The 26,028-nt window shown below is 35.3% G+C and overlaps 1 protein-coding gene across 1 annotated transcript in view; it reads right to left on the minus strand.

The window, feature by feature from the left end:
- The window catches only part of LOC122805994 (extracellular calcium-sensing receptor-like), a 178,067-nt gene that overhangs the window by 72,361 nt on the left and 79,678 nt on the right, over window positions 1-26,028 (minus strand). The window contains exon 2 of the mRNA XM_044076235.1: window positions 20,122-20,955. Within this exon, the coding sequence (XP_043932170.1) occupies window positions 20,122-20,955 (834 nt within the window). The remainder of the gene's footprint in view (window positions 1-20,121; window positions 20,956-26,028) is intronic.

The raw sequence follows: 26,028 nt of genomic DNA on the forward strand, positions 1-26,028 counted from the left end.
ATAACTTAAGGGTGTTTTATATACTTTCTATGCAAGTGTGTTAATTATACATTCATGTCTATAAATCAAATTCATGCTCATAGACATAAACCCCCTTAACAGCGTAGTAGCTGTCTCCTTATCGGTTATGTATTAATCATGTTGTGCATTTCTAGTATGGGGTGTGTTCACAAAAAAGTCCTCTGCATTTCCATAGTCATCCTAACAGTCCATGATATGCATAATCCTGTAGTGCAGCTCTTCATGGCTCACCTTTATTAATGTGTGAAACCCTAGACTATGACTACCACCATAAGTTAGCACAGTTTTTTTAATTAAATCTTTTAGATAAACTAAAAATCCAACTCAAATGATACAACTTATTTACTTCTGTATTAACCAGTCACTAACAAAAAAATCAACGAAGGCATGTGTACCAGTTTAGATTTTAAGGTTGGTTTAGAATAGCTGGGTAAAAATAGCATAACAACACACTTGTAATGAAGTTCAAATCTTTATTTTTGAAAGTTAATTTGCAAAGTATTACATCTGGAAGCTAGCTTGCAGAATGAAAATTACTGCAGGTTTTTTTGGCTGGGTTAGACTTTAGAATTTACACAGAGTTACTAATTGTCAATTTTAAGTCTATTTAATATTTAGGACTAAAGTACATGAATGATAGTTGCATTGTATCATTGGCAACTCTTAAATTTACTCTAATTAGTCTGTTACTTGGCACATCCACTAAAGTTGTCATTACTTAACACTTTAAAGGCCTTAATGCTTAAATTGGATCTTTATTTATCCATTCTGTCAGGTAAGTTTCTGTTACCCAAAGGAGCACAGTAATTTTAACCAAATGTGCAAAGCACTGGTATGCATTCATCCTACCTTTTTAGATTTGAATGAATAGAACATTATGTTTATGAGGAATGTGACATGCATATGTCTTTTTGAAATGCTTGTTTTTTGTTTATTTTTATCTAAACTTTAGTTGTGGAACTCAGTCATAAGGGACGGATGGACAAGAGATACTGGGTAGGCTTTTCTGCTGGCTCAAAGGAAACAATGATGCACTTCACACAAGAACATGGATGGTTCCAGTGAGACATTCTGGTACATGCTTACAAGCCTAGTGAAGGATGCTACAGCTTCACCATCCTGACTGCCCTGCTTGCCTAAGTAGCTATCCCTGCGGGAAGACTAGAAACGCCTTTCATCTACCAAACAAGTTTTGCCTATCCCTGGTACAGGAATAACATCAAACTCTCCCTGCGAATAACTCATTCCAGATAATAAGAAAGTATGCTTAACAGATACCATACTCTGGAATAATAATTATTTTTTAACTATAACCCGAGGTGCTAGGTGGTTATAACTCTCTCCCTAGCCAGGACAGCCAGCAGCTATACCCTTATAATATCTGGCCCTTATTTGTCCCCTACTGTAATTATAGTGTGTATCTACCAGGTGGCTCCCCTGCCTACTCTTATATAAGTAACTTCTACAAAGCCCCTTCCTCTAGTATAGTATTTTTTTCTCCTTCTTTTCTAGCTTAACCCCTCCTGGTCCATCTACTCCCTGTAGTAAGCAAGCTGTTTTGTTTAGTAAAGCTGTCAATATTCTATTTTTCCCTACTATTTCCTTGATTTTAACCCCTCTTGGTCCCATCTCTTCCCTGTGATTTACTCCACTCTTGTTACTACTTTCTCCTTTAAACGTCTCTCTCCACCTATCATACCTACCTCCTGTCTTACCTTTACTACCTCCAAACTTTATCCTCAGCAATCAGCTTGCTACTAATTGTTTCTCACAGATCTTCCTCTCTCCCTTGGTTCTACCCACTCCATTCGCCCTGCGGGATCACTCTGCTCCCCTACCCTACCCCCAAATCTCACCCACCCCCAGAGGTCCTAAACTTATACTTTCCTTAACCATACCCTCTCTTCCATCCCATCACTCCTACCCACCAATCAAGTTACATTAACAGCCACAGCCCTTCTCCTAACCAACTCCTACCAGCAGCCACTCCCTAACTAGTTTACCTATTCTCTTATCAGGTGCACAATTAGTATTAGTTCCATCTCTCTTATCCTGCCTAACCTGCACAATTAGTATTAGCCCCATCTCTCTTATCCTGCCTAACCTTTACCTCTGTACTATCTTAACTCTGCCTCACCTCCTTACAAATTATTATTAATTCCATTAATATGCCTCAAGTAACCAAAGCCTTCTGTACCAAGCTAATACTCATAGCTATACTGACAACTGCCCTTTCATCAGCCTATATCCTTACCTTTATTGAAAATCAGTATTATAATGAGTTTATTTACTTCCCAAAACAGACAGCCATACACACCCAGTACTTTCCCATAGTCATATAACCCTCACTTCTAATCCTAGTTATCTACTAGCCAAATACCACAGACTCTTGCACATTAAATATGATAAACCCACAGTAAAGAAAGTTAAATATCTAACTAACCTTCTACTTAACCCAACATTAAAACTAAAGAATCCACCCTTAAATGACAGTGACATCCACCCTAACCCTGGACCAACATATCCAGCTAACCCAGGACCAACAAACCCAGCTAACCCAGGCCCAACAAATTCAACTACTCTACTTGCTCAGCCTAAACTACCCAACTCTTTTCTGATAGGGCACCTCAATATCCGCAGTGTTAACAAAAAAGTAGCCCACCTCCAGGCCCTTCTAGACACCCATTCATTTGACATCTTCTGCCTAACAGAAACATGGTTAAAAACAGGTACTAAAGATAATGAAATAGTTCCCTAGGATTACAACATATTGAGACAAGACTGATTAAAACATAAAGGCGGAGGAGTAGCAATTCTATTTAAAGATGGACTACACATCTCCCCCTTACCATACAACCAACCTCATGACAGTAATGCAGAAGTACTAATCTCTAGACTTCATATCAACCCCAGAAAATCATTATATATCATTTGTATTTACCTGCCTTCTGGCAATAATACCAATACAATAGAATATATACTAAGCTGGGTGTCCTCAACTTACCCACAAGAGACAATACTATTAGGTGATTTTAGCACTGACTGGAAAGGAATCATTGCTGATTCTCCCACCTCTCTCATTAACCTTCATGGCTTTACTCAAACAATCACCTCCACAACCAGAAGCAACAAACCAAACAAAAAAGAAAGCACATTAGACTGGATACTCATAAACAGACAGCAACAAGCTTATACAGTAGGAACTTTCCCTGATGACATTAGTGATCATACTTTGACCTATATTACTAGGCAGAAAAATGATATCTCTAACCCCCCCCCCCACCTGTATGATTTTGCACACAAATAAACACTTTAACCCAGCATTGTTCCAAAGTGAACTTAAAGCCTGTGACTGGAATCCCCTAAAAACTCTCCCACTTGAAGAAGCCATTAAATATTTTAACTCTAAATTCTTATCTGTCTTAGATAAGCATGCACCCAAACAATCTATTAGAATGAAGTCCAAACCAGCCCCCTGGCTAACTAAAGAAACCAAACAAAAAATTCTGCTCAGGAACAAGTCTTGGGCTAAATGGCGAGCCACTAAACATGTCTCTGAGCAACAAACCTTTAGGCAGTTAAGAAATAGTGCAAAATGGCAATAATTACAGACAAAAAGAACTATTACTGTAAACTACAGGACACTCACCATACTATTCCTCAGAAGTTCTGGTCAAGCATTAACAAACTCCTTCTCCCAGGCCACTCTAGTACTCCTACACCACTAGGGACCAATTTAAATACCCCTCAGCAAACTGCCAATGCCTTTAATGCTTTTTTTACAGAGACAATCCAATCACTTGCTAATTAACCAACCAAAGACAACTCAAATCTTCCTATCACCACACCTGGGTCACTTCCTACATTCCATTTGCAACCCATATCTACCACCTTTATCTATAACTTAGTCTAAAAACTTAAGCCTTATACTCCTTCTGTTGACCAGCTTCAATCTGAATATCTGCAGAAAGCAGCCAGAGCAATTGCCTTTCCAATATCCCTACTCATAAATAGAACCATAAAGTAGGGAACCATTCCTGACATCTGGAAAATCTCTCATATTATCTCGTTACACAAAAGTGGAAACTCTATTGAGTACTCTAACTACCTGCCAATAGATGTCTTATCACCCTTAGCAAAGATTATGGAGAAATGTATTCACCATCAACTATTACACCACTTGACACAACACGGCTTTAGGCCATCACATAGTACCACAACTGCTCTATTATCCTTCACTGATGCCATTAATAGAAATTGCAATGAAAACAAACTCTCATCTGCACTCTTTATTGACCTCTCAAAAGCTTCTGATATTGTAAACCATACCCTTCTTATAAATATTCTTCAATCCCTTTCCTTTGACTCTCAAGCTATTCAATGGTTCAAGTCCTACCTCAGCAACAGACAGCAGGCAGTACTCTGGGAAAATAACACATCTTCTCTCATACCAATCACACTTGGTGTCCCCCAGGGATCTATTTTGGGACCTCTCCTATTCTCACTATTTATCAATGACCTCCATGTTGCAATTCCACAAGCCACCTGCATGCAATATGCAGATAATTCTACACTAATATGCTCATATAACTCCATATCCGAGCTACATTCCCTAACCCAAAACATATTTAACTCAGTAGAGACATGGTACATGCTGCCTCCTTCTCAATGCTAAAAAAAAAACAAGCTCCTACTCTTCACACCCACCAATAAGTCTCCCTCCTTAGATTTCTCAGTCTTTTCCAATAATAATTCCCTTATATCCCCTGACCCTACCACAAAAATGTTAGGAATAACTATTGACAATAACCTTAATTTTGATAGCCACATAAACCACACCATAAAGGCAGTCAACAGGAAAATCAGCTCCTTATATAGAATCAAATCTTTCTTAACTCCAATGGTTAGAACTAAGATTGCTCACACCCACCTAATATCAACTCTACTGTATGCCTCACCCATATACACAAACCTAAAGAAAAATAATCTCATCAAACTAGCTAATTCCTACAATACCATAGCCAGATTTGCCACAGGCAAGCCCTTTCGAACTCACCACTGTCTTAATCTGCAGCACCTAGGCTGGCTTGAACTACAAAACAACCTAATATTCTCCCAACTCACCATTGCCCATAAGATATTCTATCAACTTAACAGCACTCCCATACTCTCAAACCTCATTATCCCCTACAAAAATCTAAATTCACTACGTTCATCTAACAATCTTCTAGTCACCATAAGTAAATCTAACAACCTAGCTGGAGCCTCCCTGTTTTCTAATACAGTGGGTAAAAAATGGAACCTATTACCTAATGAACTAACGCTACTTTCTTCCTTACCTCTCTTTAAACAAAACCTCAAAAGACACCTATTACACATTGGTTATGCCCTTACAGTAACCCTGACTGATTCTCAAATTTCTCCTCCCATATCTCTTTCACCGCACTTACTCCTACTTTACTGCCTACCCCTAGAAGCAGGCCTAATACTAGCAAACACAACTTAACTCACATTTTGCACCTTACTTTGATGAAGTACTACAATTCTCTTTGATCTCACTGTACAATAACTTCTCTTTAATGTATCTAAATTCTATAATGTAAATGACTTGTTGACTTGTATGTGTTGTAATTTTTTTTTGCAAATATTAATTAGTTATGTAACAATTGTGATCTATTTGCTCTCAAAATTTGTAATGTTTATTTTAAGATTTTTAACATTGTAAACATTTGGAGCTTTTCTCCACGGGCCTCTAGTGAAAATGGAAATAAATCCAGTTAGACTAGCCCGGTCAACAAATGTAAAATAAATAAAATAAATAAATTAACTGCAGTTACAGCTCAAGCTTTCACAGGGTGATTTTGCAATGCACTCAGTATATCATTGCATATGTGTCTAAATCTTCTCTACAAATTCTAATTAATCAAAGAACATGATAACAATTCAGTTTTTAGGATACTTAATCTCTGTGCTGGCACTTTTGTTAGTATATGTGTAGCAGGACAAGGGAATGAAGCAGAACATTTTGCTAACTTTTAAGAAAGAGCTGAAACATGATTTATTTGCCTGGTAAATAAAGAGTACATGCAAACTTTTACTATTGGCTAGTATGACTAGTCATCTCTGAGTAATTTCCGATTTGTTTTATAATGTATTAAATAAATGTATTAAATAAATCATACAGTAGGCTAGACTTATAAATGTTTTATAACTCAGTGCATTCTTGTTTTTAGTTGACATTGCGCCATCTTTTCTGCTATGTATATAGCAGCTAGGTAGTTAACACAACTGCATGGTAAAAATACTTATAAATAACAAATTAGATGTTATTTGAATGCCCCAGTCTCATTCTCATTCTCAGTCTCAGTGATCTCCTGACAATATTTATTAGACATAAATGTAATAATTATTATTACAAATGTATTATACTCTGAAATAATTGTAACAAAAGGACAGGTTTAGTCTGTGAATTTAAATACATGCTGGGTTACTAGTTAATCAATCCATAGTTGCATGAAATGAGAACTAGAATAACTCAAGATCAGTTCTCAGAGAAGCCACGCTTTGCATTTCTCTCTTCTCAGACAATATCTTAGAGTCTCATTTGGGTAAGTAAGAACTTTACCTAGATGACTAACTGGTAGCAGCAATTTTAAGAGCTCCACAATCTAGTACTAGAATTTAGGAAAATAATCCTTTTTTTCAATCAAAAGTAGAAAATTCTACAAGAATATCAACTTTGGTGTGTTTTCATTGAAATTTTCCTGTCAAAAAATATGGAGATTAATTCTTCTGTGTGCAAATGAGCAACTCAAAGTCTTCTCACTCTGAAACTTCACTGAAAAAGGAAATTCAATTGATGTCTGCCACTCCACTTGAACTATCTCTTAAAATGGATAGATGTATGGAGAATCTAGAAAACCTAAAGGACAATTGTCAAAAATAGACTGATGTCCTTAAAGAAATATTACAGTAGCAACAATCTAAAATATTGGACATTGAAACTTCACTAAATGACATAGATGGGAGACTTATGGAAGATGAGTCTCAGTGTGAATTTCCACTACAGCAGAATAACTGGTTAATCAGTAAAATAGATGACCTGGAGAACAGGGAAAGGAAAACAAACATAAGAATATTTGGACTTCCAGAAAAGGCTGAAGGTGAAGATATCATTTTATTTCTAAACTCCTGGCTTTCCAGAAATATTAGATCTAAAGGAAGATCTGTCAAATGGTATAGAAAGAGCACATAGAGCCATAAAAAAAACCTATCCCTTCTTCTGCTAAGGTGCCTCCAAGATCAATTGTTGTGAAATTTCTATCTTATATAGATAAATAACTTATTCTCAAATCTGCCTGGAGAAAATGCCCCTGGGCATATTCTGTAATCAGAGTTGAATAAGATTTGACAATGACTATTCTTCAAGAGTCCTAGAGTTAAGGAAGAAAGCCTGACCACTTGTGAGATTATTCATACAAAACAAAATTAAAGCACAACTTATTTTTCCTGCAAAAATCAGAATCTTTCATTCAAATGACATAAGAACTTTCAACAATGTTGAGGAAGCATTTACTTATCAAAAATAACATGTATTAACCCCTGTATTAACCCTGACTAGCTTGCTCTTCTGTCTCCTATCACCCTTTCCCTCTCCCCTTTCTCTACCCAATAACCCAATAAATGTTTTCTAAAGTTCCACAGCTACTCTTTAAGACAGGGAACTTACCTTTGAACAAGTACTCAAAAGCTTCTTTTCTTTCCTCTCTTCTGATGTGTATGTTTTGCTTCCCCTTCATAAAAGTAACTTTTTTAGCCATATGAAAATAATCTAATCCTCTACTCATCCTATTAGATCTCTGATACCTTTCCTATCTTTACCCCACCTCTTTCTCACTTTATCCTTTCTTTTATTCTAAGCTACCTTTAAAATATTGTTGTTCTGCTCATCTAAAAAAAAATGTATATATTTTATCTTTTTTAGTTTTTTTCTGTTTACTGATTTGACTGTCTTAACTTTTATGTAGACTTATTTTTTTACTATATATTAAAACTTGGAGCTTTTCTCCCCGGGCCTCTACTGAAAATGGACATATATCCAGTTAGACTAACCCGGTCAACAAATGTAAAATGAAAATAAATAAATAAAATAATTTCAATTCCAGAAGACATGGACTGGTCATCTTCCACTACATTAAAAAGATCCTCTGAGAAAAATAACTGGACTGATGTGAGAAAGAAGAAACTGAAAACTGATCTTAAAAATGCAGGAGTCACTAATTCTCTCAAAGCATCAACTAAGAGATGATTTCATACATAAACATCCAAAAAGTATGTATTATTAATCTTGTTGCTTCTGTCAATGAGTGTTTCTTCCACTCATTGCTTGAGCTTCTTTGTGGTTTATTATGTAATTCAGGTGCTTTTAAGTTCTCTTTAAGGGTTTATAATAATTCTGTTTACTAAGGATTCACTATAGTTAGCTTATGTGTTAATAGTTTTGAACATTTTTCCCCTTAGTAGGATGTCAGCATAGGCTTTATTTTTTTACTTGGAACAGCTTGTTATTAATTGATTACAACTGTTAGAATGTATACTTGTCGAAAAAATAATATGTATTTATCTCTGTAAATTTTAAATTACATTACTGTTATTTAAAGTGTACAGTACACAGCTTTATAGTTTTTGGCTTTGGTTAGTCAGTTCTAGTTTATCTAGCATCTTAACATTCTAATCTGTCAGTTTACTGTCACTTCTTGTTTGAATATAGTCTCGAGCAATAGAAATGTCTCACCTCGTAGTTGAAATTTGCCTCTGCTCAAGTGTACTACAGCACCATTGGCCTTCTCATATCTTGTCCATTCCTAGCTACATAAATAAAACATGTAATATGATTCCTTTTCTTAAGACCCAAAACTGACTTGCCAGTGTCTTTTGTATATTTTGTAGCTATTCTTTTGAGCCTAAAGACAAAGGAAATAAACATAAAAAAAGAGAAGTATATTAACACTTGGAAGTCTCTGCTTCCTCTCGGCTATTAATTGTAGCACCCATTTGCGTATTTCATATGCTTCAGTGGTAGCAGCTAGCATTGCTGGTTTCTTATGTGAAAGTCTTTTTCATACATGAATACAACGTGGAATTGCAGTTATATTTTACTTTTGATGGCCATTGGTAATATACAGCAAATGTTTAAGAAATCAATCTTACAACCTGGCAGTCTGCACAAGCCATAAGCCCTTGTCTGCTTTTCATAGATATGCTTGCTCACAGGTGTCTAGGTCTATGGTGTCTGTGCATGTGCGTTCATCTCTCTGTTTCCTTTTCACCCTCTCTTGGACTCTGTTTTGTGTAGACAGGGATTGTTGAAACTCTGTACACTTGATTGTTGTTTTATTCTTTAGAGCAGGGTGACACAGCACTTCGTAGCTAAAGTGTTGTTCAGTGGAAAAAGTGAGAATACTGTTGAACATGGGTTACAGTATTTTGGTAGAGTGCTGGGGAGGTGCAATGGATGAAGTGAGTGCTGTGTTTGAATCATGTTTTGCTCTGGCTAGTATAATCTAATAGAGGCATATGTCTGCATCTAAATAGCGTATTATACACATCCCACATTTTGGCAGAAGACAATTTATCACATTTGTGAACTCATTCATTGTTCAAAAATAAATGAGCCATAATCAACTAAAAAGCTTGTGGGTGACTAACAAAATGACTGTGCATAGATCTACTTGCCACACTACATAAAACCATCAAATACTTAGCAGCTACATTCTGCAAATACTTATTAACATGTAATACATTTTTAATAAAAAAAAATACTGATCAGTATTTAAAAGGGATTTTAAAAACATTAATATAAGAAGTTAGTCATGTGACTGTTAATATTTGCATTAAATATATAAAAAAATAATATTAAATCTCTAAAAGGAATGGATAAAATAACGAGATGTTTTAGTCTGACTTGTTAATTATTTTCCATCTTTTGAACTCTGGGATACCATACATACATGAGTGCATTGTGACGTTACAGATCACTGACTCTGGGAAGCAGTATGAGGTATAAACTATCTAATGCAGTATGTCAAGCTCCATACCTTTCTGAATGTATAGAGAAAAAGTAAGATATGTTGGAAATGCTTGACGTTGTAGAACTGATTCAGTTATTATGAACCATGCAGTGCAGAGCTGACTCAGTTGTTTTGAACCAAGCAATAAATGGTACTCTTTATTGGTACTACTTATCACAAGTATTTATTTTTCTCATCGTACATTTCCCATGAAATTAGATTATATATCATAACAAATTTTGCAAAGGGCAACTTAACAACTCTGCTCTTTACATTTCAAATATTAGTTTGTTAATATGATATTTTAGGTTTGGGGAATCTAAAGACTAGGTCTGTACCTAACATCGCTTGGAAGTAGAGAAAAATAGCTTTGTGGAACATATTAGTATTTATATGCATGCTGTTTATTGTGATGCATGTTAGACTTAAACCAACAGAGGTTTAATGTCTTTCTCTTTTTATGTTATTATTAATAGATAGTAGTTTTGATAAACAGAATAATGAGAAGCTATTCACAGTTTTGTGTTCAAAATTGAGGTAAAACTGGTGTTCCAACAATCGTCCTCCTTACTACTACTAGATGTTAAATACCCTATCCAAAGAACTTGATACATTCATGAAATTGTTTCATTGACTGAAACTTTCTTTAAGTTTTGAAGTTATTGCACTGGTTTAATAGTTCGTACTATTCACCTCTTTAAATTTTATTTATATAACAATATTGTTACAATTTATGCATTAGTGAATTCTTTGTTAACTTTTCCATTACCTTAGATGTTGTTAGAAATAATAAACTTCTGCTTTGCTATTATGTTGTTGTTGTTGTTGTTGTTGTTGTTGTTGTTGTGTCTTTTGGCTTTTCCCAGTTAGGGTCGCCACAGCGGAACTCTGGTCCGCTAATGATTGGCAGTAGATTTTTACGTGCCGAGTTGCCGGCCCTGATGCACAACCTTCAATGAAGATACGCCCATTCACACATGTCTCCACATAGAAGATGCTCTAGCTGAGAAGTGAACAGGACAACGTCCTACTGTGAGGCAACAATGCTACCACAGCACCACCACCACCACAGTTTTTTTCTGCTTTGCTATTATATTGTTCCCAAATTTTAAAACCGATGCAATGAAATTTAGATAATGTTATATAACTGGAGAAAGAGCTATAATACTTTATACTCTTTAGTAGTTTTAATTTAGTGGAAATGTTTCATTTTCATAACAAAGGTTTTCGTCATTACATTTTGTTAAAACTTTATAAAGTATAAGTTTGTTGTATTTGTGAAATTTTGACACTATAGTACAAATTTATATTTCAATATCATGCAGCTCTTGTTATTTTGTTTATTAAGGGTTATTGAAGCTTTCTTTCATCAGTAAGGCCTTCAACTCTATTTAATGTCTTAACAGCAAAGTAATTTGATACCTAAATTGTAATTTTTTTTTTGGAGTATAGTTTAATAGCACTTGACAAAAGTTCTATTCACTACATATTATTTTATAAATGGAACTATTTATATTGTGATGAATATCTTCCTCTTTAAGTAATAGTAACTATTTTTCCCTCACACTGGACTCATAACTATTTTATTAATTTGACTGATAGTTGTTTTTCTTTTATCTACTCAGAAAGAAATCCCCAAAATTTATAATTTGAAGCTCCGCAACATCCATTTCTCTTTACCTTTTCTTTTGATATGAGGGCTAATCCGGTTGAACAGTTTTATTTTACCAGATTAGGAGTATCTACCACTCAATGTTTGTTAGAGGGTACTTTTAGAGTCACTGTTTACTTATTTTCATGTAATTATTCACTTCACATGCTTTTTTTCTCCTTTTTGGTCTCAATATTTTTTTAATTTGTGATTTCTAACAGGAAACATCAATCTAATTTTAGGATATAAATCTTATAAGAATGTTACACAGATTGACAGTGACATAAGGACTTTGCACACATGTCTACTACAAATACTTTATAAAATTAAATAAATAAGATGGACTTAACTCTACTTTCTCTAAACATTAATGTATTAAATAATCCAAGGAAAAGATCCAGTCTACTAAGATATCTAAAACTAAATAAAGTGCAAGTGGTATTCCTACAAGAAACTCACATTAAATCAAATGATAACTATGTATGGAATCGAAATCAATATTTAAAACTATCTAATTTTTCTTATTATAAAAAAAAACTAGAGGAGTCTTAATACTAATTAGAAAAGAGACCAGTTGGAAGCTAAAGGTCCACTATAGCAATAAATAAAACAAATCCAAATAATGGCAATGCGGACTACCAGGCTAAGAACAAAGCTTTTATTCCACACAACAGGTTAATGCTTTCAGGAAACAATCCCTTCATCAGACAAACATTCAACAATTCTAACCACATTAAATAGAAATACCTAGCCAATAAAAAACTTAAAACAATCAAGTAATTAAAACATTTAAAATAAGGTCTATACCTACTTAAGATGGGCTTTAAAGGAACCATGCCATTTAAGCCAGGGGATCTATCAGCCCCCAGTTCTATAATCCATTTAACCTCATGGAACACTGTAAGATTTTTGACATCTCCTCCCCTTGAGTTAATCATCACTAACTGCAAAACTTGAAAACAAAACCAATGTCCTTCATTACCCTTAATATGTTGATATAAGGCATTATGTTCCCTTTTTAACCTAACATCTGAAAGATGTTTAAAGATCCTGTCCTTAAATCTACAATTTGTCTTCCCTGCATAAAACGATGCACAGCATTGACACCTAGCTAAATAAATTATATTCTCTGTATTACAATTATCTATGTAGTTCTGATAATGCACTTTATGTGTCACAGGATGTACAAAAATGTGTTCTCTATTTATAAACATACAGGCTTTACAATTCAGACAAGGGAATGTTCCTTTCCTATTACTAAATGGCATTATTCTATCATTTTGCTTGAAGGGGTCTCTATCACAAAGCATTTGTTTTAGATTAGATTTCCTCTTATATACAAACTTTGGTTCATCACCTACTAGAGCCCTCAGCCCATCATCTGTTTTTAAAATCCACCAATTCCTCTTGATTACACCAATAACCTGCCTATTATTACTACCATATGTTAAACATAAATTCACTTTGACATGAAAAATTATTCATTTCAGTTTGAAACTGCTTTTATCAGCTTTTATAAGCACATCGTCCTCCCACTGGGCCAGTACTAAATTGGCATAAGAATTGGCACATGGGGTGCCCATGGCGACTCCCTGCTTTTGCCAATAGTAATTTGAGCCAAACATGAAGATGTTGTTCTCTAAAACCAACTCTTAATAGGCAAATAATCTGAGAAACAACAACATCACTAAAATAGTTATTTGCATTTAAGAACTTTTTTTACTGAGCATAGGCCATATTCATTTGGTATCACAGTAAACAGTTTTATCACATCCATAGTGACCATCAAGACCTGTCAGTCAGTCACTTAGGCTTTCTAGATTACATACTGGAGAAACTGAGTTTCAAACTGAAATGAATATTTTTTCTCTTAGACTTAGATTTAGAGGATATAAAGAAAGGGAGATAGAACATAGTACATCTACTGTGGCTCAACAACATAAGGATGTAGGGGCACCCTGGTTATTTAAGCAAGGGGTGAACAATAAAGAAAGTAAAAACAACTACACAATAAGGCTAGGAGCAAAGTGAATTTATGTTTAACATATGGTAGTAATAATAGGCAGGTTATTGATGTAATCAAGAGGAATTGGCAGATTTTAAAAACAGATGATGGGCTGAGGGATCTGGTAGGTGATGAACCAAGGTTTGTATATAAGAGGAAACCTAATCTAAAACAAATGCTTTGTGATAGAGACCCCTTCAAGCAAAATGATAGAATAAAGAAACATTCCCTTGTCTGAATTGTAAAGCCTGTATGTTTATAAAAAAGAACAACGTTTTCTATATCATGTGACACATAAAGTGTATTATCCAAACCACATAGCTAATTGTAATACAGAGAATATAATTTATTTAGCTAGGTGTCAATGCTGTGCATCATTTTATGTGGGGAAGACAAATTGTAGATTTAAGGACAGGATCTTTGAACATTTTCCAAATGTTAGGTTAAAAAGGGAACATAATGCCTTATTTCAAAATATTAAGGGTAATGAAGGACATTGGTTTTGTTTCCAAGTTTGCAGTCACTGATGATTAACTCAAGGGGAGGAGATGTCAAAAATCTTATAGAGTTCCATGAGGTTAAATGGATTATAGAACTGGGGGCTGATAGATCCCCTGGTTTAAATGGCATGGTTCCTTTAAAGCCCATCTTAAGTAGGAGTAGACCTTATTTTTAATTTTTAATTACTTGATTGTTTTAAGTTTTTTATTGGCTAATTATTTCTATTTAATGTGGTTAGAATTATTGAATGTTTGTCTGATGAAGGGATTGTTTTCCAAAAGTGCTAACCTGTTGTGTGGAATAAAAGCTTTGTTCTTAGCCTGGTGGTCCACATTGCCAATATTTGGATTTGAGTCTTAATACTATGGACGAAAAATGTTACTAACCCTCAATGAAGACAAAGATGGACTTATAGCAATTGTAATATTAAGATTTGTTAATATAACTTGCATACTCATAAACTTATATTGGCTTCCTGGTATTGGAGTGAGAACAATCAAAAAACACATAGACCATAATAATAGAGTATCCAAAGGCAATTTGATAATAGGAGGAGATTTTAACTGTATTTTGGACATTTTAGAGATCACTCATAAAAGACCTGATTGTTTTACCCCCAATGGGAAAACTCTTAAGAAATAGACCGACAATTTAAATATAATTGATATTTTTAGATTCAGGGAGAATAATTCTTTATTATTCTCTCATAGTGATCACAGATTTAGTACCCAAACAAGAATTGATAAAATCTTTGTATCTCAACATTTGAGAATGAAAATAGACAATTTTTCCATGATTCCTTGTCTTCTGTCTGATCACAATTCACTCATTCTTAAACTTCAAATAGTGTTCAAAAGATTAACTTTTACAAAAAGAATCCCAGTTTATATTACCAAATTGAAACAATTTAAACCATGGTTACATTCAGAAATACAATATTTCTTAGATACTAACTATATGGAAGATAGAAATATAATTATTCTATCAGAGTCCCTAAAGGCATACTTATATGACAAAATTATAACATGGTTTAATAATAAAACAAAAGAATGGGTATCTGAGTTAGTAAATATGCTAAAGCAAATTATAGAAATTAATACCAATGATTTAATGGACTCAATTACTAAAAAAAAAAGAAATTGGAGAACTAAATAAAAAATACAATGAAATTTTAACCCACAAGACTAATATGGCTCTAGAAAAATTAAAACTAAATATGTTTTCTGTTTCACCAAAACATTTGCATAACCTAGTAATGAGAATAAAAAAATACATTAAAAATAATATTACAAACCTCATTCATGAAGGGAAAAATAATAAAAAAGTATCAGATATAAGTGACATCTTAGACGCCATTAAATTTCATTTTGCAGAACATATTAGAAATAATGATTCACCTCATAATATTCCAAACCTAGAACTGGATTTCTCTAAACTAAAAAAAAAATCCAGAAAAACTAATTATAGATATCTAAAAACAAATCTGTCTTTAAAGAACTAACTGAAAAAAATTAAAGAAAGCAAAAATAATAAAGCTCCTGGAATTGATGGGATTATTATTGAAATATATAAATTATTTCCAACCTCTGCAATTTCAATATTGCATAAAGCTCTAAATGAAATTCATGTGCAAAATATAATTCCACCTTCATGGAGATATTCACTCATCACCCCTATCATAAAAGAAAATAAAGATCCTAAACAATGTTATTCATATAGGCCAATTTCACTACTTAATAATGATTACAAAATGTTATGTCTATTCTAGTTAATATAATTAAAAAATCTCTAATACACATTATTAGCGGTGATCAAACAGGCTTTATTTATAACAGACATACTCATGATAACAGCTAAAGAATATTAACTATTATTGACATTCTAAATAGGGACAATCAAGAAGCCCTTTTAGTTGCTCTCACCATTGAAAAAGCCTTTGACTCATTAAAATGGGATTATCTTTTTAAAGTTTTAGAAATCTATGAATTTCCTACACAATTCATTACATTAATAAAAATATTTATAAACATAATCTTGCCTATGTAAAAATGGGTCCATTTACCTCAGCAGCCATTGAATTTACTAAAGGCACAAAGTAGGGTTGCCCTATGCCCCCAATCTTATTCACACTAGCAATAGAATTTTTCTCTTCAATAATTCATCATAACCTTAAAATTAAAGGCACTGACATTTATGGTCAATTTAATTCTCAAATAATGCTCTTTGCTGATGGCATTCTCCTTACTTTAATTAATTCCCATGAATCTTTACAAGAACAACTTACAAGTTGAAACCTTTTATCAAATTTCAGGTTTACATGTTAGCAAAACCAAGTCCAATTTCATGTTATTAAATAAGAAAGATGATACTCACTTAAACACAAATCAAATAATTGGAAAACAGGCTCCCTTTATAAATTATTTGTAAATACATGTGAAAACATGGATTTAACATTAAAAATAAATTATAACAATATTGCAAAAACTTTAAAAACACATATTGGAAAATGGAATAAATTGTGCTTAAAATGTTCAGATAGATTGCAATTAATTAAGATGGTTCTTCTCCCAAAAATAAATTGTATTGCACAAGCTATTCCTATGATTCCCAATAAAAATGTTCTAAAAGAAATAAATAAAATTCTTATAAATTTTTTTTGGTTCCCAAAAAGAAATAGAATAACCTTTTCAAATCACATAAGACCTTGTGAAATTGGGTGGTATTAATTTTCCAGATTTAGAGTCTTACATTAAAGCATTCATTTTTAAAACAATCATAAATTCACTTCTACATGGAAGTTTTTACACACAATTATCTTCCTAAATGAAAATAAACTCCAACCAAATTAACAAAATAATAAACTTTGTCATATCCTTTATGTTAACATACAATATAATTCCTCTAAACCTACTAATCTAAAATATACAAATTATATTTATAATCTATTTAGAAGTTTTATTAATAATAATCATACTGATATAAAATTATGCCTAGAATTATTATTCCCCTTCAGATCTACTAAAATGTTTTAAATAAAATTCATATAAATACACAACACTTGGGAAACTAAAAACTCTACATGTTGGTACGACTGTATAAAAAAATGTTGGTTTTGGACGTATAACAGTTAAAAGGTTTATATGATCTATCAAGTTCTGATTGGCTAATTCTTAACAGATTACAACCCTATGCCCAAGATCTATGCAGAATAATTGATAACTCCTCCTTTAAATATATTCTTAAACTCATATTTTTCATGCATAAAATTTTATATAATGGATTTGATTGGACAAACTTAACACCAAAATTATATAAAATCATAATTAACTATAAAGCTAACCCCCAATCAAAATTATTGGAACTTTATCAGTAGAGAGCTTTCATTTAATTTATCAATTGAAAGTAAAACTAATCTCTTATATTCTATTAAATGAACCTCTAATCTACAAATTTGGAAAATTTTCACTTGGAAATTTCTGCATGGAGCTTTTTACACTCCCAATAAAATTGTTACATTTAACTCCTCCAAAGATGCAATATGCTGGAGATGTTCATTGAGTTGTAAAGCTGATTGGTCACACAAATTTCTTCAAGCCATTTATACAGATTCATTTAGTTTATCAAAGTCATTAATTCTGTTGAATGTAAATGAAAATATTGTAATGAACAATAAAGATCTTTATCTTCTTTGAACCATGCTAGCGGTAGCTAGGAAAAGCATCACAAGGAAGTGGAAATCCTCCTTCTGCTCCGTCTATAGAAGACTTTCTAACTCTGCTGAAAGAAACTGCACTATTGGAAATCAAAACTAAAGAACTAAGAATATTTTCTAAGAACTGGACTAACAATCCTTGTGTGAAAATACTTTCTCTCATCAAGACTCTTAATTCGGATATAATCCTAGCTGTTTAAGTGATGAGAATGCAAGACTTTCTCTAACTATGTGTAACTAAATTCTCACAAGAGATTGTTTCCTTATTGGAAGCCATTTGTATATATTATAAATAGTTTATTATAAATGTATTCTTTTTGGATTTGTAAATGCTCAATATTATATTGATGGAAAATAATAAAATTATTTGAGTAAAAAAAAAAAGAACTTTCCCAAGATGTATATGGCTATATGTCACATGGCCAGCTGAAAATTCCATCTCATACTTACACTACTAGCTCAAGAACAGACAAATTATCTGATGTCCATTTATCATCCACAAGCAGTGCTATAAAAGCTTGTCTCATAAATGGAATTTCCCTCTATCAAAATGTAATTCTTTTGTAATTAATTTCTGTTAAACTCATTAGATTACCTCATTGCTTTAATCATATAATGTTTTATCATGCAACAGCTTCCTGATCAAGACAAAGCAGAGCCACAATATTGAAAAAGTATTTTGGGAGTGAGTAATATACTGAGAAACTTGTGATGTGAGTACAGCAGATGTTGGCAGAGGACATGGAGATGACAGGACACAGGTAGGCACATTGTAGCACATGAGCTTGGCCATCAGAACATCCCTGTTCTAAATATATCATCACAAAGCACTGTTAGTCCTAAAACTGAATAATTTCTGCTTCACGGGACTTAGTTCTCGACTTCATTTTCAAGCTGGAGTTCTCCATCAGTTAAGTCTGCATGTCTTCCCTGCATCTACAGTGTTTTCATTTGAGTTTTCCATCTCCACCACCCAAACATACACACACACACACACACACACACACACACACACACACACACACACTTCAAAGGTATGTTGTAGGTGAGTTATTGATCATTCAGACTGCACATAGGTGAACATATCGTGTAGAAGTGTGTAGGTGTGCCTGCTGAAATAGTCTGGCATTCTTTCAAGAAAGAACATAAAAAGCAAGCAGTGGAATATAATGCATCTTGTAAAACAATACTTTTTATGAATTTAAACTCAAAACAGAATTACCAAGCTGAGTGAATTCATTACAGAATTTAACATTGTAAGAAATGGTACAATCATTTAATAGCTGCAAATACAAGCACCATTTATGAATGCAAACATTTGAGTTATATGTAAAGTGTTTTCAATTCTTTTTTTCTTTAGGAGAGGGGTGAAGAATTTATATTTTAATGCAGGGGCCTTGCATCCCAATTTTAAATGTTACTGACTCAGAGTCTTAACAACTCAGAGGTAAGCATCATCTCTCTCACCACCAAATTTCAGACGCCTCAACTCACACATGTGCAATTTGCATTTCCATCTACTAAACATACTGAGCCATAGTGGTAAGCAGGACACTTAACAGGATTCACTGTTGTTGAATCATACTCAACAATGCAAGAATGACAGATTTAGTTGTGTATGATACATACATCCTTAAAAAAATGTCCCCTGTTTAGCAGCTTTAAAAAATTAATGTCATGCCAAAATAACTGCTGCATTTCTTGTGTTTTTACTTGATTTCTCCCCTATGATTCCTAATGAACCTGAAAAAGTTTCAAGATGAGCTTTATTTTAAGCATTCAGAGGTATGATAATAAAAGAATATATATTTTTAACTCTAATTTTAGGACTTCTTAACATCCGTTTTTAAAATAAAATTTATTTGCACGTAAACCCTTTATGTTTTTATCTACTTCTAATGTAGCAAATTAAAATGCTTAAAAACATTAAGATACCATTGTAATTATTATTGGTTAGTTTCAATTAATAAAACAATACCATCATCACCAGAGAGCTGGCTGCCTTACTCTGGTTTTACTCAGCTACCTTGAGCCTCCAGGTGCCATTAGCCTCTGCACTACATTTCTAATATTCTAAGGATCAAATAGCACAATAACACCCTTACAAGTATAAGCAGGATTATGAAGAAGAGAGAAGAGACAGGATACTTAATATTCTTACCTTCCAAGGCTGGAAATCATGGATACTCCCACACTGCCCATTCTGGAATGGTCCTTCTCCATTTCTACATGAAAGCATATTATGAAGGGAATGTGCCACCACATATACTGCATTGTATATGGTAAGCATGTAAGTGAAATTATATACATCGTACACAGAAATGCTGAGTGATCTTAAATCCTCATGACCTGTGCAAGGTAAAACATTTTTCCTTGTTGTGTTCAATAACACATTTGTTGCATCAGATTTTAGCCACTGACAGCCAAAAGCCTCCTCCCAAAATGCCCTTATAAAAATATCATCAGGAGATGCGAAAGGATGGAGGCTATACAAGAACTCTGTCAGCCCAGGAATTTTGCCCTTGTGTATAAAGACTCCAACACTGCCATTCAACATCCTGACAGTCCTTCTACTGGATATTTCTGGGAATACCTGCCAGCCAGTTGAACTGATCCAGACTTTTCCTGTCACATTTTGAGCAGAAATAGCCTCCAGAAATTGAGCCAGATATTCACCAGTAGAATATACAACAATAACATTTGCAGATGACTGTTGAATCACATTAACAACAGATGAAGTCTTTTCTTTATCCTTGGTGACCATTTCAAAAAATTCTGTACAGCCTCCAGCTCTAATAATTTCTTTTTGCAGAGTCTGGCCACCCATTATCCCATAATCATTGTCTGATGCTAGAATCCCCACCCATGTCCAACCAAAATAAATTAACAGCTGAGCTATACCAAGAGCTTGGAAAATATCATTTGGAACAGTTCGCAAAAATGAGGGATATAACAGTTTATCACTCAACAAGGAAACTGACGAACCATAGCTTACCTAAAAAAAATGGTAAAAAAAAATGTTCCCTCATCATTCTTTCTGTTTTTCAAACATAATAAATGGCACACCTTTGGCAAGTCACTACATAAACATCCCCTCTAGAAGTACAATTATACTATGTTTTATTATTTATTATTAAACTGTAGGGATACCCCCTAGTTGAAAACATTTTCATTAACGTACTAATTTCATCCAAAAATTATTATAATCAGATACCACATTGGCTGCCCTTACCATCTGTCCCTTAACTATAACTCTTTTTTTCATAATAAGGGTGGCAGCTTGTATAATGTAACATGGTGAATGGGGAGTACATCAAGATTAGAGGAGTTTGTAAACTGTATTAATTCAACTACTATTTTTTTAACTTTTACTTTTTCTCAGTTCAACACAGTTTTGTCATTTTTAGATGTCAGGTTATGGAAGGATGTGAATCAGAAGTGCTTTAGCCTTAGTGTTTATAGGAAAGTTGCATATTTTAATACCATGTTACAGTTTAATAGAGCAAGCCACTAATGAGGTTATTACTAAATGAGATGAAGCATTTTATGTCCCCCTACTATGTCAAAAAATGCAATTACAAGGAGTTTTGACAATGATAAAGGTTGTAAAACCTTGGTTACAACATATAATGTACATGCTAATAAAGTAAGGAGAGCTGTTGCCAATAGTTGGAATATTATAGGTTCACAGGTACATAGGTAGGTACTAGGCTATCTGCCCAATGGCATTTATAAGCCTAGCCAGAATGTGTTGGCTTTCACCAACCCCCTTAGATTAGTTCCCTGTGTCTCTGTCCAGCAAAGCCACTGAAGTGATCCCCGGGGTAAATGTTCGGTTTCCCATCCACTCATCAAGGTTTCTTTTGAAGAGTGTTAGCGAAAAGCTCTGCCTAATGTAGATTGGAATCTTGTTCCAAAGCATGGGAAGTCACTGGGACAGGAATCTATCGCTCCAGCACATCCTATTTATTGTTGTGGTGAGGTTTAGATCCCTAGAGCATGTGGCTCGAGGGGATAAGGTTTTTTTAGGTGGGGCATGTCCATCAGTTCTAGGTTGGATATGGCCTTGAATGTCAGGCAGCGATCCCCTCTGAGTAGGCAGTATGCAACTGAGTACAGCTGGAGTTTCTTTAGTCAAGCTGCATAGGACATCTGTTTGAGGCCAGTGATCCTCTTTTTGAGGTACTTCTGTGGTCTTTCCAGCTGTTGTAGGTGTCTTGTAAGGTACATCCCAAATGGAGCATTGTATTCTATGATGGGTCTGATAAGTGATGAGTAGAGGGGCACAATGACCTGTTTTGATCTGGATGCAAACCCTTTTGTGATTAGGTGGGCCACGTAGAAGGATTTTCTAACCACTTTGGCAATGTGATTATCAAAGGTGAGATTACTATCTACTTGGGTCCCCAATTCCCTTATTACGTCTTCTGTATTTAGGGGATTACCACCTATGTGGTAGTTTGTGGGTACTTTGTTTTTTCCAAAGGGGATGACTATGCACTTTTTGGCATTTAGCTTGAGGCCATGATTTTGACACCAGGTATCCGTCTCAGTGGGACCCTTTTGGAGGATGTCTGTGTCAGCCAGAGAGTCAATTATAGCCCCTAGTTTTCAGTCGTCTGCAAACTTGGTCAGTCATAGTCCTCTTGTGCTTGCCTGTACCTCTGAGAAGTATATGCTAAACAGGATGGGTCCTCAGACTGAGCCCTGGGGAACACCACTTGTAACTGGTTTAGAGTCGGACATGGCTCCCGCAACTCTCACCATGTGGATTCTGTCTGTGAGCCAGTTGGCAACCCATCTTGTGACATAGGGGTTTATGTTCAGGCTGGTGAGCTTGTCTATAATACCAGAATGGGGAATGGTGTTGAAGGCCTTAGCAAGGCCTAGGTAGGCTATGTGTACCACCTTTCCTTTGTCTATAGCCTTGGTGACTGTCTCAAAGAAGTCCACCAGGTTTAGGAGGCATGATCTGCCCTTAACAAAGCCAAACTGGGTAGGGTCCAGTTTTTGGAGATTCCCAATGTCTCTGTTAATGAGTTCCATGATGATGCACTCTATAGCCTTGCAGACCAAGCTAGCCAGTCTTATAGAGCGATAGTTCCCAGGGTCTGCTGTGGCTCCACCTTTGTAGAGTGGAATAACTGTTGCTGTGCATATGTAGCCTGTGGAGAGGCTGAGCTGAACAGTGTGTTTAGGTGAGGGGTTAGTTCATCTTTGAGCTCATGTAGGACGCAGCCTGGGACACTGTCTGGTCCCATTGATGCTGTGTTTTTGGGTTTTGAGAGGGTTGTTTTAACCTGAGTGTCTGTGATTTCAGGGACTCTATATTCTTCTGTTATGGCTATGGTCCCTTTTGGGGGTGAGAGGGGGGTGAAGTTTGCGCTGAACCTGTTTGCCAGGATGTTGGTGATATCAGTCAGTTCAGTCTATTTTGTGCCATTCTGCACTAACTCCGAGCAGATATGAGCATTGCCACTTAGATTCTTGACATAGCTAAAGAAAGCCTTGTGGTTATCTTTGGAGTCCTTGGCTATATTTCTTTCAAAGCTCGCCTTGGATGATTTTATGAGGCATTGTAGTTTCTTGCTGCTACTGATCAGGGATTCTTACCTTCTTGGGATTTTACTCTTTTCTGACCTAGTTTCTTCCTTCTACTGTATAGCTTGTTTATGACAGAGTCCACCAGACTGGTTTCCTTTTCTTGGAGAAGTGAGTCTTGGTTTTGCTTGGGATGGCACGATCCATGCATTCTTGTAGGTGCCCGTAGAATGCATTAGTAAAGGATTTTGCAGTTTGGACAGCATTATCCTTCAGCATGGGGGCTTTGAAACTTTCCACCTCGGTCTTAAGTAATGTGAAGTTTGCTTTTGAAAAGATTTTTATGGTGGTTTCCTTGTCTGGGGGTGGGGGCAGAATGTGGATATCCAAAGTGATTTGTTTATGGTCAGATCTGACCAGCAAGGGGTTGACCTCCGGTGTGGAACACTGGTCGCCCATGTTGGTGATAACCAGGTCCAATATGTTGTCACCTCTGATGGGAGTGCTGACCAGTTGGTCCAGGACCATTTGAGTTTATAAATTCCAGGAAATGTTGGGCAAGGGAGTTAGTACTTGAGTAGTTTTCCCAGTTAATCTTTGGGTAATTTAAATCACCCAATATTAGGGTGTTTGGTAGGACCTTTATGTTTCCCAGTGTATCCAGAAAGACAGAATGGGGGTCCTGGGACATGGTGGGTGATCTGTAGCAAGCTACAATTTGAATTGCAGTTTTGCCCATTGTTAGTTGCACATGTATGATCTCTGAAGCATCGTGCTGTGCCACTAACCTGGAGGTGTGGGTATCCTTGATGAATATGAATACACCCCCGCCTTTTGTATTTCATTTTGGGCTCTGTGGCTGAAATGTATGGTATGAGTTGTAGCCTGGTAGTGTTGGGGTGCTCTCTGGAGCCTTAAACCAGGTTTCTGTTACTGCACATACATTAGTTTTCTCCATACTGAGGAGTGCCTCTAGTGCATGCATTTTGAGGTTTATACTTCTGGCATTGAGTAGCATTACCCTCAGTTTTTTGTTACTTGTGCTATTTACGGAAGTGTTTTTTTTTCTTTTCAGCCTTGCCTAAAAAAGGCACTATAGGGTGGCAAGAGCCTTGGCCAGTATTCAAAAGCCTAAGGGTGAGTGGTGCAAGCCATCTCTAGCAAAGCAGCGTGGCTTGTTGAGCTTGTCATCCCACGCGGACAGACACAGGATCCCCTTTGAATGACACCAGAAACTTAGCCAATTGTTAAAATTGAGATTTTTTTCTTTATACCGTGGTATCATTCTTGGAGATGCAAGATGCTACTCAGGGTCAGGGTCATACTGGCCTGGGCTATGTCAGAGAGCTCTTCCATGTCTCTTTTCATGTAATCCAGGGAGATACGGCTCAGGTCATTTACACCAACATGGACAATGACAGAGTCATATTTGTACTTGTTCTGGAGTGACCTGAGTGCTTGTGTTATGTGGCAGATCCTGGCACCCAACAGGCAGCTAACAGTAACCTTCTCCTTATTCAGCCTAGTGAGTGGGACATCAGTGTACATGACTATAGAGTCACCTATTACTAGTATGTTGGGTATGTTATTCTAGTTTAGTATCAGTTCATTAAATCCATGAAACAATTCTTTCCACCTGTGAACATCAAATCACCATAATACAGGAACCATAAAGTACCTTCATACCTGGGGGTATCTGTAGAGTCCCATTACTGTGGCCATTATCAAAGAAGATGATGAGGGTGTATCACCGATTACAGCAGGGCGTAATGGTGTAGTTTCACATTTGTAGTTTGGAACCACTTCCTGTTTTCCTGTTAAATATGACAGAGTACCCAGAAGTGCTTGTTCTCTAGAATAGCAAGAGTCAAATATCTGGAATCCCACTGTGACATTTTGTAATAACTGAGGGTCTCTGTTTATCTCTCCAATTGCAAAAGTCATGGACAGAGCAAACAGGTAGTCAAAAATGTGGAATCTGTTAAATTCAGTGCAATCATAAATTACTATGTTAAGACTACAGTTGGGCAACAGCATTACTTAAGTATAGTAAACATGTTTTTTTTCTAACAAACAGAAGAATTTACAGACATAAAATCTAGTAGTACATGAGTAACAGGCCAAACTCTGGGCTATTTGCAGTTGTTTAATATGCATTAATGCTTATAAGTCGTGTTAAAGCTGACCTGCTTTTCCAATTTGTCTGAAGAGAACATTTACATTCATACATACTGTGATGCCCCTGCACTAGCCCAGTAATCAAAAAGTCTCAATCCTCACTACTAGCACCAGTGAGGGACATACACATTGTGAGGATGACAAGTACACGCACAGAAAAGTAAAATTTCCCCTAAGAGCACGAAGAGATCACAGTCAGTCTGGGGCTGGTTTCTACCTCTCTCTCCAGAACCCCAATAAGATTCCCCATTTGGCACAGATGTAGGGTTAAGATCTCAGCCAAGCAATCAAGCCAAAACCTCCAGCACCCTCTCTGTCATACCAGTCCTTCATGTCCCTGATCATGTAG

Source organism: Protopterus annectens, chromosome 7.part0, assembly GCF_019279795.1.
Source record: "Protopterus annectens isolate FY-2018-M chromosome 7.part0, PAN1.0, whole genome shotgun sequence".
NCBI lineage: Eukaryota > Metazoa > Chordata > Ceratodontiformes > Protopteridae > Protopterus > Protopterus annectens.